The following is a 15,058-nucleotide window of genomic DNA, read 5'->3' as shown; positions in this document are numbered from 1 at the left end:
GCTGATCGCTATATGAATGTTCGGTTTTTGAAGTTTTAGTTAATTTAGAAACACAAAGAAAAATACATGATGTAAAAAAAAGATAAGATACGGCTGTTCTAGTTGATCAGCACTACACTTAACTGCTTCATGCACATGACAGGAACAGATAGGAAATACAACTGTATATACTAAAACAAAGATAAGATCATATCATGTTTAAATAGACTGAATGGTGTGTGCTTTGTAAGGGGCCTACACATGGGGAGATTTGCTGAGCGTTCTGAGTGCTGGTTGATCGCTCAGCACACAGTGATGTGTCAGCGTCGTATACTGAGAGATCTGTCAGGCCTGGTGTTCTCCTGTGAGAACACTGGCCCTGCCCAGTGATATTACTAGATTTATCTAGCATGCTGGATATTAATCAATGGGAGATAGCGCCGCGTGAGGCCACGCATCGCTATGGCCCCTACACACGGAGAGATGTACTGTAAGGGCATTTTCTAAGTTATCTAGTGAGATCGGTTAGAAAATGCCTCTACATCTCCCCATGTGTAGGCCCCAATAGAACTCATAATAACAGATGATCTAATGATCTTAAAGCAAAATGAAATTTTCTGTGCTATATAGGAAACGGTAAATAAATAAAATGAATCTAATCCCACTGAGAAGAACGATCAGCAAAATAAAACAAAAATAAATACATTCGGGAATAGCTACATTAATCACAGAAGACGCCACCCAGAATAGTAAGTAATATAATGGTTCTCATATTTTACAGTGGGACAGATATGGTACAGATACATCTATCTGGCTTATTGAAAACATTTCAGTCCATCGGCCTAATTCAGACCTGATTGCAGGACAATTTGCTCTCAAAATGGGCAAAACCATGTGCACTGCAGGTGGGGCAGATGTAACATGTGCAGATAGAATTACATTGGGTGAGTTATTTTGTTTCTGTGCAGAGTAAATACTGACTTGCTTTCTTTTACACTGCAATTTAAATTTCAGTTAGAACTCCCCTCACCCAAATCTAACTCTCTCTGCACATGTTACATCTGCCACACCTGCAGTGCAGCGTGGTTTTGCCCATTTTGATAACAAATTTGCCCTGCGATCAGGTCTGAATTGGGCCCCAAGTCTCTAAACGTTGTTTGCATTTAAACCTCTTCACCTACAGTAGCGACGGTATCACAACCATTACATTGTCAGGTGAACAAATACTGATATAAACATTAAAATACATGTAATGTCAAAATGCTGCATTAGGAAATCCTTGTGTTTGTTATAATCTCCATGCGATGACAATAGGAGCTGTATATGTAAAACAGGCCCCCGTACCAAGTATCCCCATCTCTGAAGCTCTAAAACACTCCTGTGTCAGAGCCACTGAGGTCTATTCAGACCTGATCACTGAGCTGTTAATTTGCAGAGCCCTACAACCAGGTAATCGCCACCCAGACATTGGGAAATGCCGCCCTATGCAAGGCTGCGAAATGATGCGCACACAGCTTGTGTATGGCTTGTATTAAATGTGCGCGATCAGCGATTACCAGTAAATTAATATGCAAGCCGCTCACCATCAAATTACTTTTCTAGTGTGTGCAGTCTGTGCGTAGTCCATGACCGACTCAGCGGCTGCTATAGAAACAGGCTAGTCTGGAGCTAACGTCACACTACTTCCCTTCAAACTCCTGGGCATGCCTGTGCTTTCCTGGACACTCCCAGAAAATGACCGGTTTCCACCCCCAAATCCCGACTTCCTGTCAGTCAACTTGCATATGGCCAATGATTAAAAACTTTGCTGGATTTCATCAAAGGACGGCCTCGCACATGTGTACTAGGAGCTTGCACGATTATCGATTGGCCTGCAAAATCACAGCTGTGTGGTTGGGGCTGAATAAACCCCATAGATGGGTGAATTATTTAAGTCAAATCTAGACAGAAGTTTTGTAACAGCCCCAGTCAGTGAAAGAGTTTTGAAGTTTGCACCTATTAATGTCCATGCTCTGATTCTGATGTAACCGTGCCACTTGATTTATGTGTATTACTGTACGGCAGTGCTCCCCATTTATAGCAGCGTCATCAAACACTGACAAAACTGGCATTATAACCAAAGAGATGCAATTTGTAGCTATATTGCAGAGAATACACTGTGTTATAATGATGGGTTACCTACAATTGTATATACATTTACTTACATTGTACTGTCGTAAGCAATACTTTAACTTTGTCAGCGCAGCTTGCCGATCCTTTGCCCACACCACTAGCTTGGCAATCATGGGGTCGTAATGTACAGAAACCTCGTCTCCTTTCATTTGTGAAACAAGAAAAAAAAAGAAGATTACACGGAATACCAAATTAGGCCTATTGTCCGCAACACACACCATTTAAATATCCATCTTCCATAAAGCAAATGACCTATGCAGCGATTAGGAAAGTACGGTAACTATTTCATAACTTCTTATTAAATTATTTCAGTGACAAAATTATGTTTTAAAAATGGTTAGTTCAGAAATGAAAAATCACCTTGTCTGACCCCAGTTTCAATTCGTGTGTATATTTCTGCTGGTGGAGTAGAGAGATGCAGCAGTGGGCCAGCTCCTGGCATGAAGTTATTATTAGGATCTTCTGCATATATTCTAGCTTCAAATGCATGCCCATTCAGAGCGATTTCCTCCTGAGTTAAAGGGATCCTCTCCCCAGCTGCCACCTGCAACGTAAATGTGGAGCCCCTTTCAGACAGTGCAGTACAGAAAAAACGTACAGGCGTCATGCAGCATAAATTATGAAGGAGACCATGCATTCTGTACCATAGGAAAGAAGGCTACTATAGGGCCCTGAAGAACACCATGATCCTACATTATAAAGCTAGAGGACTGAGGACCATGGCCTACCTAAAGGTGCCCATACACTGCCTGCGACGTCTCGCAGCAGTGTACGTACACCCGACGGACTGCAAGCCGCCGGGACCTTCCCAGTGGCAGGGACACATGCGATCCGTTGTGATGGATCGCATGCGTCCCTGCTTCCCGCCTGGTGGTCGGACGGCCAGCCGGTCCGACCACCTAGTCGGGTCCGATGCGCACGGGACCACGCATCGGACCCGACCGCATGTCAGGGAGAGGCGATTTGGTCCGATTTAACGGGCCGATTGGTCGCAATCGGCCCAAATCACCTCGATGTATGGGGGCCTTAACAGTCCTGCCATTCTGCTATCAGAACATTCATCATGACTGTGTGTGATTGGGATTGGCCATGGTTGCCATTGCCATTGATGGCAATAGTGCAAGCAGACATTGATGGTTATCCATTTTCTTTGACTGAACCTGGGAGCAGGGCTTCACGGGGGTTGGAAGCAGAGCTATGTTTCGTGTCCCAGTCCCTTGAGGAAAAAAAAACTATTCGGTTAAGCTGTGCCACCGATGACGGGAAACCATCTGGTTCTCCCCATTGATGGCAAAACTATTCTATGGGGTGTATTCAATGCCGGGGGCAAGCGGCGACAGTGAGCAGCGCTGCCTGCTCGCTGTCACAGCTGGCCCTGTCAGTATTCAACTCGCCCCCCGCATAAGCCAATTCCCCCTCGCTCCGTTTTTGAAGCGAGGGGGAATCAGCATATGCGGCCGCATAAACAGCGAGACTTGCGGCTAAATGCAGCGGGTTCCCTGCATTAGCCGCGAGCCTCACTGTTTGGGGGAATTATTCCCCTGGAACATTGAATAGAGTGAGCGGGGTTAAACAGCGAGGATCGCTTGTTTTCTGTGATCCCCCTCGTCGGCTGCATTGAATATGTTCGATGGCCATCCCTAATTGGGAGGCATTCCAGTGCAGTGTTCCTTGGAGACAGACGCCTCCATAGCGTTCGGTATTAAAAAAGTGCATTTTTCTGACTAAAAGCACACTGGGACCCTAGGGTTACTTCTACCTTATAATTATTACCCCTTATTATTTATTTTTAGTTATTTATCCATAATTAAGACAATGCATCAGAGTTTTTAATAGATGTTACAAAGATTGTGCGGATTAACAAGAATTTGCAAACAAATAAGAAAATTCTGTTTCCATGATATAAGAAAATAAAATGCAAAAAAATTATGGCTGCAGATATAACCAATCCTTACATTATAAGAGATAGGAAACAATATGCAACGCTTTCTGAATATGAAAGGAGGGATCACAACTCAGTATCACAGAGGACACGACTACACGTCATAATGGCACAGAAAAGAAGGGAACTGCCTTACAATTCTTTATCACATATTTTATAGTCATTTTTTAATATTATCTGATTTATACAGCAATGTATCTTTGTTCATATAGACTACAATAGAAAATATATGGATAAATATGATATGCTGTAGTGTAGTTTCATTCTATGATCTGAGGTCAACTCCAATAGCGGCTGGAACAGTGTTATAGTGGGTACACACAGTGCGATTTTGCTTGTGATTCGATTGGGATCAAATCAAATGGTACACAAGATGCATTCGATTTGACTATGTAGTACAGATCTGTACTTTATAGTCGTGCCTCACAAGACTATTTTTCTATTTGATTTACACTACACCGGAGCGCAAATTGGGATTGAATCTGCATCAAATGTAGAAAAACAATTCGATGCCCATTCGATTTTGCTTCTATAAGCAAAATCAAATAGAAAATAGTGCATATCTCACCGTGCTTACCTTCTGGTGTGTACACATGGTGAGATTCCCTTGCCATTTGACTTAAGATTGGAGTGCTAAGCAATCTTTGCTAACTCTGTACTATTTACATACAATTCATACAATCTACATTCGATCTGCACTATATAGTCATTGCTGCCCTGTCTATCTGGGTTTCGATTTGTGCTGTTCCAGGAGCGCGCATCGGGATCGCAAGGTAAAAAACCTGTGCGATCTGCATGCAATCTTGACTATATAGTCAGAATCTAATGTCAAATCTCACCGTGTGTACACAGCGAGGTAAAACATATACGAGACAAATATTTTTGGAAGGAATAAATATCATTAAAAATATATATATATGGGCAGATGTAGGACGCAGTTCTTTATAAAGTTTTGTAGGTTCTTCTGGTTCGGTTTACAATTTGACAACTATTTTTGGCACATATGATATTTACAGAAGGTTTATTACTGTACATGGTGTGGGTCGTCGACTAACTAGGTACAAATTTTACAGGGCAAAATGCGCCCTGCCCTGCTAGCAGCGCCCCGCTAAAACAGCCTGGTGCCTGCCCTGGCTGTGTGCACGGCGCCTTAGACGGCGATTCCCATCGATTCCCCGGCAGCACGGTAACTTCAAATAGCTGCTCAGTGTGCCAGAGGCATTACACTGTGACGGTAACCACACATGAATTGGTATTACAAACTTCCCTATATAAAGGAAACCATTTCACTCACCCGAAGCTGCCACTCCACTAGGTCAGTTCCGGTGACCATCTCTGTGACTGGATGCTCCACCTGCAGGCGCGTGTTCATCTCCATGAAGTAAAAATTATGGTTTGAGTCCATTATAAATTCCACAGTTCCTAAAAGCACAAAATGTGTTGGCCAATAGTATAGTATAAAATGTCCTGTTCACAATAAGGCAAATGTACAGTAAGGAGTAATCCACATGTGGTGACTAAACACTGTGCTTTTCTCAATGTTAGTGGGGATCATTACAGAAGAATGTACTGACCTAACTGATATAAAAGCCAGCTCCTGATTGGTTGGTCATGGTTATATAGACACTTGTCCAATCAGGGATATGGAGTTCAGTCCATAGTTTATTCTATGCCAGGACAATCCACACAACCTCTGTAAGCTGGTCTATTAATGACCTTCCCTCTACACAGTCCACACATAACTCTACATGTTCTCTTTATTCAGTAACTCAACCTGATGACCCCAGGAAAAAAATGCTGAGGGTCTGGATCATAAAGCCCATTAAATGGATCGGTACTTATTTCCTAGCACGGCGCCTGCGATCAAGATTGTATTCATCGGGTCCAAAAAAATCGCGTCGATCGCATCGCATGCAACCAAATCGCATGCGATGAACGCGATTTTTACATTGGAATCAATGTGAAATGGTCCCTGAGACCCGATTTTACATTGGCCCCAATGTTAAATGGCCCCCAGACCGCAACTTTTATTGTTTCCCAACCCTGATGGGTCAAATGCCCCCCCCCCCCCATTGTTAACGCGACCCCATGATCAACGCCAACCCGAAGCGTGGCGAGCGCAGTGAGCCCGCGAGGGGCAGCGAAACGTGTCCTCCGACCTTTTCATACCCCCACTATCCACGTCGGCGTGGAGTTTATTTTATATAGTGTGGTGAGCGCAGCGAGCCACCGACCCCGAAGCGTGGCGAGCGCAGCGAGCGTCCTCCGACCTTTTCATACCCCCACTATCCACGTCGGCGTGGAGTCGATTTTACATAGCGTGGTGAGCGCAGCGAGCCCCGAGAGGGGGCGCGCATTACTTCACAGGTATTAAGCGTCCCCTCACGGGGCTCGCTGCGTTCGTCGGGGAAAAGGCTAAAAAAAAACCTGAAATCGCGTCGGTTGCGTCCATCGCATACCTTAAGTTAAGGTATGTGATCACCTGCGACGGGCGCGGTGCTAGGAAATAAGTACCAATGTATCTACAATATGTAGCACTTGTCCTGGAATGCACTCACCAGGGCTACAAGCATTAGGTCAACATGAGTTTTTTAATGTTGTTCTTCAAAAATGTGGCTTTTCATACTTTGCCGAGCACAGCGAGGCCTTGTTCCCGAAGCACAGCGAGCAATGCGAGGGGACATGATACAATCATACGGTGTCTACATCAACTTAAGTCAAAATAGACACCAAGAAACATAAAAAAAAAAATGTTGACCTTTTCCATGTCGACCTAATGATTGTGTCGACTTAATGCAAGTCGACATAGTGAATGTCGACCTATAGTGGTTGACCCTATGACCCTTGTCCTTGTGAATCAATGCCTACTTGTCTTTAGATTTTAAGCTTGCAAACGGGTGCCGGACGGCTCCCCGACAGTCGGGATTCCGACAGTCATTCCTCCGACGTCGGAATCCCGACTGCTCCCTCGTGGGGGTCCACGACCCCCATAGAGGGAGAATAAAATAGGTGGCGAGCGCAGCTCGCCACCGTGCCCGCAGCGTGGCGAGCGCAGCGAGCCCGCAAGGGGCTTCATTGCGCTCCCCACGCCAGGGGCAAACGCAGGATTTTCAGAAGGGGGTTTCCAGAGGGGCGGAGCAAAGCACGGAGATGGACACTTAGGTGACCCAGTATATGCCGGGTCAGTTAAAGTAATATAGATAGACCAAATGTATATAAATAATATATATATATATATATATATATATATATATATATATATATATATATATATATATATATATATATATATATACATACACATACATACCATACATATATATACATACAGGGGCGTCAACAGCAGTGTAGACCCCTGGGCATAGCAATGTATTGGGGCCCCTACCGATCCACCAGCGGTAGGGGTGGGGAAAGCTTTGATGTCCTGCGGGTGGTAGGGGGTATTATATCAACTGCTCAGCATGTAGGGCCTGGATCAGTAATTTCTACTAATTTCCCCTTTACTGCACAGATGGTGGGAGAAGGGGGCATTGGGCTGAATGAAGGGGCCCTGATACACAACTTCCAGGGTGGTAGAGGATGTTTAATACGCAGAGGAGGGGTGTATAGTGGAGTGGGCTTATTATTCATATTTTCTGGTGGGAGGACAGCTTGCTTGACTGCAGATATCTCCAGTTCCCACAAATAGATTTCTTAGATTTTAATGGAATTAAAAACTAGAGGATCCCACCTACCAAATGATATTGGGGACTAGGGGATCAGAGTTCAGGAGGCAGAGCAATCTGCCAACGAGTATATAAAACTATATACCAGGTATGTGGAGCTGGAGCAGTAACCAGCTGCTGGAAGGCTGATATCTCTGGTTCTCGGAACAGTAGAGACAAGCTTCTAGTGTCCATCAAAGAGGGAGAGTCCCAGCTTTTGGAATATACCATCAGAAAAACTCTAAGTCAGACAGAACCTGAAATATCTGACTGGGAAGGGAAATTAACAGGCTTGGATGGGGACCACTGCTTTGAAGTCAGATATCTCCGGTTCCCAAGGGCCGATTTTTTAAATTCTTGTACCCATGGAAAGAGGGGACCCTCAGATTTCAGCCTAGGACCCATAGACTCCTGGGGGGGGGGTTTCTGGGTACTCAGAAACCCCCCCTGCGTGCGCTACTGCACGCTGTGCAGTCGGGATTCCGACGTCTGACTAATGACTGTCGGAATCCCGACTGTCGGGCTACTCCACACCCCTTGCAAACAGGGCCATTCTACCTTTGTCATGTCTTATTAACGTTTTGTTCAGGGGTACATTTGCTAAAGGCTCCAAAAGTGAAAAGTTGGAATGTTGCCCATAGCAACCAATCAGAATCTAGTTGGAATTTCTCTATTGCATCTAGGGAGGCCAATCACCGGCCATTTTTTCAATCCCAAGATTCGGGATCGAAAAACTCTTAATCCCGGCATTGGCCTTTGGATGCCACACCGAGAACTGCTGTGAAGCAGTCCTTAAGTGGGCGCAGGCGCAGGGGAGTGGGCAGGCAAGTGCATAGCTGTGTAGCGCGACCTCTAACATCATGCTGCACAGCCACCAACTAAGAGTCGCATGCGCATTATGGCAAAGATTTGCCTAAATCCCAGGATCCCGGTGACCCCGGGATTGGCATCCCTAATTGCATTCTAGAAAATGATAGAATCTGATTGATTGATATGGGCATCCCTACTTTTCACTTTTAGAAGTATTAGTAAATGTATCCCTAAGTGTAATGTAGTGTAGCTTACCAGGGCCACCACTAGTAATTTTGGGGCCCGGGACTGACCTTCAGTCCGGGCCCCCACCCACACACCCTGTGCCCCGCCCCCCCCCCCCCACACACACACACACCACCCCTTGCCCGCCCGGGGGGTGTCACTGTGTGCAGCTGCCCGGGCCCCGGACAGCTGTACCCACAGCACCCCCCTGTCGGCGGCCCTGTAGCTCACATACTAACTTGCATCTAAAGAACATGAGCAACATTCAACATCAGGTACCTTAAAGACTTACCTGCACCCACATAGTTAACTGCTTTTGCAGCTTTAACAGCAGCTTCTCCAAGCTTCCTTCTCACGTCAGGACTAATTCCAGGCTATAGGGTTATTAATAAAGAAAAAAATGGTGATTCAGGTAAACGGCTATCTACCCTCATATAATATGCAAATATCTATTTACTGATTTCGTTCAGTGTGTACACTCAATATCGTTTGCTCGGGAGTTCAGAGGGAAACACTGCCAATATTGCTCATAGAGATAATGGGCTAGTGTGTATGGGGCTTTACAGTTATAAGATGCTAGGGGGAAATGTATCAAAGAAATAAAGTACCAACCAATTGCCTTCATTTTTAAATACAGCTGATTGGACATTACTTTATCTCTCTAGACTCTATCTCTCTCCAAGCTTTAATACATGTTCCTCTATAAAACCATCTAACAAGCTTACCCCAGGCGCTTCCTCAATGATTTTCTGGTGTCTTCTCTGGACACTGCAGTCTCTTTCAAATAAATATACGGCATTTCCATGTTGGTCACCAAACACTTGCACTTCTACATGTCTAATACAGAGAGGAAGCCAGGTTAGGCTAAGGTCACACATGTTTAAAGAATGTGTAGCAACAAACATACATGCATTCCCATACATCAGATTGTCCACTCCTATTACCATGTGCCTACTAATGCACAATGAGCCTTGGGCTGTGTCATGTTATCCTGTCTATTTACATTAATATAGAATAGTGACATTTATGGCAAATGGTCAGTTCGAACAAATTAAAACGTATCCAAACTCATAAGGTTGTGAGGATTTATTTCTCCGTGCACGGCATTGTAATAGCAAATGATTAACCATATAATCTAATAGCATTTGCTTACAGATTTGCTCGCGGCATAATACAAAACGGTTAAGATACGTATTTACATTAAAAGAGAACCAGTCATACAGGTTTTGAAATGCCACTAACATATTCAGTTACTACCACACACGCCATTCTTTGTAACAAGGGTCATCGCATATGCCACGTATCCAGTTAGCAGAATGGCCGTGTCGGGGGATCGTGCCCACAGATGTATGGGGGGCATTACAATGATAAATGACACCAAGCATTGAAGTGACATGTAGGGGTAAATTTACTAAGATGGGAGTTCTAGATCAGATGGGATGTTGTTATGGGCAACCAATCAGATCAGATCTATTATCTTCTAGAACAGTGGTTCTCAACATCGGTCCTCAGGACCCCCAACAGTGCATGTTTTCCAGGTCACCTGGCATGTGCACAGGTGCACTCATCACTCACTGACACACTTTACAAGATCCACAGTTGGAGATAATTATTTCACTTGTGATTCTGTGAGGAGACCTGCAAAACATGCACTGCGTGGGGTCCTGAGCACCGAGGTTAAGAACCTGTGTTCTAGAGGATGTTTAATAAATAGGTAGATTCTGATTGGTTGCCCACAGCAATATTCCCTGTGAAATAGAACTCCCATCTTAGTAAATTTCCCCCACAGCATCAAACAGTTACAGTATATTAGATCTACAATGTCTAGGTCTACAGTCAACAGTCTATTGGTCGACAGGGTCAAAAGGTCGACATTCAAATGGTGGACATGAGTTCTTCATGTTTTTCTGGGGTCTATGTCGACATAGGTCGGTATGGACATCGTCTAAGTGTACGGTGTCCCCTCACATGGCTCGCTATGCTTCGGGCGCACTATAGGCTGTAGTGGATGTTAGGGTATGAAATACCGCCTGTTAAAACATGTCGGCTCAATTTTGTTTTTAATTGTCGACCATGTCCAGGTCAACATTTTGACTGTCGTCCTTTTAACCATGACCAATAGTTGTCGACCTAGACACTGTAGAACTAAAAGGTGCCCATACACGTTACAATTATTGTATGCAATATTGTATACAATATTGCTTCTCATCGCATCGTGGTTTTGCGATGAGATGAGATGAAATTAGATCTAGTACAAAAAGTATGTGCTGCACATAAATCTAGTACAAAAAATGTGCTGCACATACTTTTTGTACTAGATTTCATCTCATCACAAAACCGAGATGCGATATTGTATACAACTGCATACCATATCCAACATGCAAAATCCAAAAACTAAAATTGTTACAAATTCTATGTATTATCCCACTATTATAAAGCAGTTAACATCTGGAAACCTTACCTGGGATTGTCCACAAATTTTTCAATTAACATGACATCATCATTAAATGATTTTATGGCTTCTCTTCGAGCAGATTCTAGTTGTTCCACAAACTCCTCTTCGGACCTTGCAATTCTCATACCCTGGGGACGGCAACATATGTAGCTTAACCACTAAACTATAATTATCATCATCATATCATTTGCCCAATAAAATGCCAAACTACAGTCACTATTCAAAGGATATAAAAGTCAGCTCTACGGATACAATAATGTCTGAAACAATATTGTTAACAAAAAATGAAGCTCCTTGTGATCGATTACAGTATTACACTCTTGGAGGACAAACTCTTGCACTAATGAGGGCAGGGTCTTAGGGTCTGGTTGGACACACTTGTGGCCTTCCTTGCCTTTTTTTCTGTAGATGGGTCTGTGACTCTAGAGGCTTAATGAGGCAGTGGGAGGGATAAGTGAAGCAGGGGGAGGGATAAGTCAGGCTGCGGGAGGGGAAAGTCAGGCTACGGGAAAGTATTAGGCTACTGGAGCACTGCAGCATAGAAGTAGGCTGCAGGGGAAGGGGATTTGGGGGCACTGTGGATGACCACTGATACCAAAGAATAATCCAGCACAGAACTGGAACAAAGGGTGGCAGACTATAATTGATGTACCTGTAGTACATACTAGCCATCATATAATACTTCTTGAGATGAATAATTATTATTAGCATGTCAATGCTGTGGAATGAGTAAACTTACCTTACCACCTCCCCCACGAACGGCTTTGATCATCACAGGATACCCGATAGCTCCAGCCTGTTCTTTAAGATGTTGGTCAGATTGTTCTTCCCCATGGTATCCCTCTATGATGGGGACACCGGCAGCAGACATGATGGACTTTGATGTGCTTGGATGAAAAGCAGACATGTAACTGGTATGTAGTTTACTTTCTATTGTAATGTATGCTATATAATTACGCACATACTTTGTCACATTTTTGCCCTTATTCAGATCTGAACGCAGTACAAATTTGTTTGGAAAATGGGCAAGACCATGTGCACTGCAGGTGGGGCAGATGTTACATGTGCAGAGAGAGTTAAATTTGGGTGGGGTGTGTTGAAACTGAAATCTAAATTGCAGTGCAAAAATAATGCAGCCAGTATATACCCTGCACAGAAACAAAATAACTCACCCAAATCTAACTCTCTCTGCACATGTTACATTTGCCCCACCTGCAGTGCACATGCTTTTGCCCATTTTCCAAACAAATGTGTACTGCAGTCAGATCTGAATAAAGGCGTTTGTGAGGAAAGGATTGTATAGATGTATTTGCTGGTCCACATACACATCTCCTATATATTTGGCTACATCTGTCACTCAAAGTGGGTGTCTGTGTCTATAACGCTCTGTTCCTGGACTTTCCTCTTAATGTGTGATTGCCTTCATCTGTGCTGAACACCTTTCTGAGAAATTAACCTGTTTAAAACAGGTGATGGCAATCATACATTAAGGGGAAGTCTAGAAACAGAGCATTGTGTCCCTCCTGGAGAGGGTCATGTTGGGAGGTATGTGACAGAGAACCAGCCCAGTGAGCCCACAGACAGTGCCAGACACCCACTGCCTTCCCATGTTGCCCAGCACTGCTACTCCACAGCCACCAGGTGAGCGCCCCCCTCCCGCGATTTGCGGCAAAACCTCCCCCCCGCCCCCCCCCCCTCCCGCGATTTGCGGCAAAAATACCCGCTCCCCCGCGACCCCCCCTACCGCGATTCGCAGCAAAAACACCCCCGCGACCCCCCCTCCCGCGATTCGCTGCAAAAAGAACCCCCCCACGACCCCTCCCGCAATTCGCGGCATAACCACCACCCCGCGACCCCCCCCTCCCGCGAATCGCTGTAAACCCTCCCCCCTGACCCCCCCCCGATTCGCGGAAAAAACACCCCCCCCCCCGCGACCTCCCTCCCGCGATTCGCGGCAAAAAGGACCCCCCCGTGACCCCCCCTTGCACGATTGGCGGCACCCCCCCCTGCGACCCCCCTCCCGCGATTCGTGGCACCCCCCCGCAATTCGCAGCAGCCCCAGGATTAAATGGCACATGCAAAACACTGACATGGCTATGGTCGACAATGAAAAAGGTTGACATGAGTTTTTGAAGATTTATTTTTAATTTTTTCATATTCATTGTCATGTGTCGACATGGACACCAATAAAGTGGCACACTTATGTCAACATTTACATGTGTTGACCTTTCTGTGTTGATTTTTTCTTGTGGCGATTCGCGTCACACCCCCCGCAACCCCCCCTCCCGCGATTCGCGGCACCCCCCGTGACCCCCCACCTCCCGCAAATCGCGGCAACCCCCCACCGGAACCCCTGTGAACCCCGCCCTCCCGCGATTCGCGGCACCCACCCCCGCGACCCCCCCTCCCGCAATTCGCGGCACCCCCCCGTGATTCGCGGCAGCTCCAGAATTAAATTGCACATGGAAAACACTGGCACGGCTATGGTCGACAATGAAAAAGGTTGACATGAGTTTTTGAAGATTTATTTCATTTTTTGAATGTTTTCATATTCATTGTCATGTGTCAACATGGACACCAATGAAGTGGCACAGTTATGTCAACATTTACATGTGTTGACCTTTCTGTGTTGATTTTTTCTTGTGGCGATTCGCGTCACACCCCCCCCACCCCCCCGCAACCCCCACTCCCGCGATTCACGGCACACACACACCCCCCCGCGATTCTCGGCACCCCACCCCGTGACCCCCCCTCCCGTGATTCACGGCACATCCCCCGCGACCCCCCCTACCATGATTCGCCGCAACCCCCGCCCCCGTAACCCCCCTCCCGCGATTTGCGGCAACCCACCCCGCGACCCCCCTCCCGCGATTCTCTGCAATCCCTCCCCTCCCGCGATTCGCAGCATCCACCCCCCCCAACCCCCCCTCCTGCAATTCGAGGCACCCCCCGCGACCCCCCCTCCTGCAATTCGTGGCACCCTCCGCGACCCCCCCTCCCGCGATTCGCGGACACCTAAGTTGCAATACAGGGCATCTTTCATACAATTCTAACCATATTTCTCATATACAAACGTTCACAAATTAAGGGGGCGCAGCCCCTTACGACGGTGTGAAGAGCGCCCGTAGGGCGCGATGAATCACCTAGTACATGTATATTTACCTTTTGATTCCCATATCTCTGATAGCAGAGGAGGGTGGTCCAATAAAAATGATGTTCTCTTTCTTACACAGCTCTGCAAATTCTGTATTTTCTGACAGGAAACCATAACCTGGATGAACAGCCTGTGATAATAGAAAGGCGTACAATAACAAATCAGAGACAACAAGCAAAATATATTTATTCATTAAGTTAGTAGTTGGTATATTTTAGAATTGTGTCATGCTATTAACTACTTCCCATTATTTTATGCTACTTATATTTGGTTCTGTTTTATCTTCCTGGATATAAAACATTGTTAGTTCTAACAGAAAATAGATGAAAGTGACAATACAGCAGACTCCTTACTAAACAGAAATACATAGTAGCATTCAGGCACGTTCAACCGTGTAAATAAGCCTACTTGAGTATCTCCTGGGGAATTACCATTAAAAACTCCCTCTAGATTGGCTATTATTATTTATTATTACATTTTATTCATAAAGTAATAAGTAGTACATACACAGCGCCGTATATAGGGCACATATTAGAACAATACAAGGTACACAGAACTAAACATATCAGTAACTGAAGAACAAAACCAGAGCACAGGTAACAATTAGCAGCACAATT

General features: G+C 45.2%; 1 protein-coding gene across 2 annotated transcripts in view; it reads right to left on the bottom strand.

Moving 5' to 3' along the window:
- Positions 1–15,058, bottom strand: part of MCCC1 (methylcrotonyl-CoA carboxylase subunit 1) — a 35,248-nt gene that overhangs the window by 13,835 nt on the left and 6,355 nt on the right. The window contains exons 5-12 of one of the 2 annotated variants that reach the window (XM_083177646.1): positions 14,450–14,571; positions 12,027–12,174; positions 11,294–11,415; positions 9,558–9,669; positions 9,125–9,206; positions 5,388–5,515; positions 2,507–2,695; positions 2,184–2,288 (exon numbers count right to left, since the gene is read on the bottom strand). In XM_083177646.1, coding sequence (XP_083033772.1) covers positions 2,184–2,288; positions 2,507–2,695; positions 5,388–5,515; positions 9,125–9,206; positions 9,558–9,669; positions 11,294–11,415; positions 12,027–12,174; positions 14,450–14,571 — 1,008 coding nt within the window. Of the gene's footprint in view, positions 1–2,183; positions 2,294–2,506; positions 2,696–5,387; positions 5,516–9,124; positions 9,207–9,557; positions 9,670–11,293; positions 11,416–12,026; positions 12,175–14,449; positions 14,572–15,058 lie in introns of both variants that reach the window. The other variant, XM_083177645.1, reaches the window with a different exon arrangement.

Source organism: Crinia signifera, chromosome 3, assembly GCF_055691185.1.
Source record: "Crinia signifera chromosome 3, ASM5569118v1, whole genome shotgun sequence".
NCBI lineage: Eukaryota > Metazoa > Chordata > Amphibia > Anura > Myobatrachidae > Crinia > Crinia signifera.
Note: the sequence above shows the minus strand (reverse complement) of the source record. Positions and strands in the feature narration are given on the sequence as shown.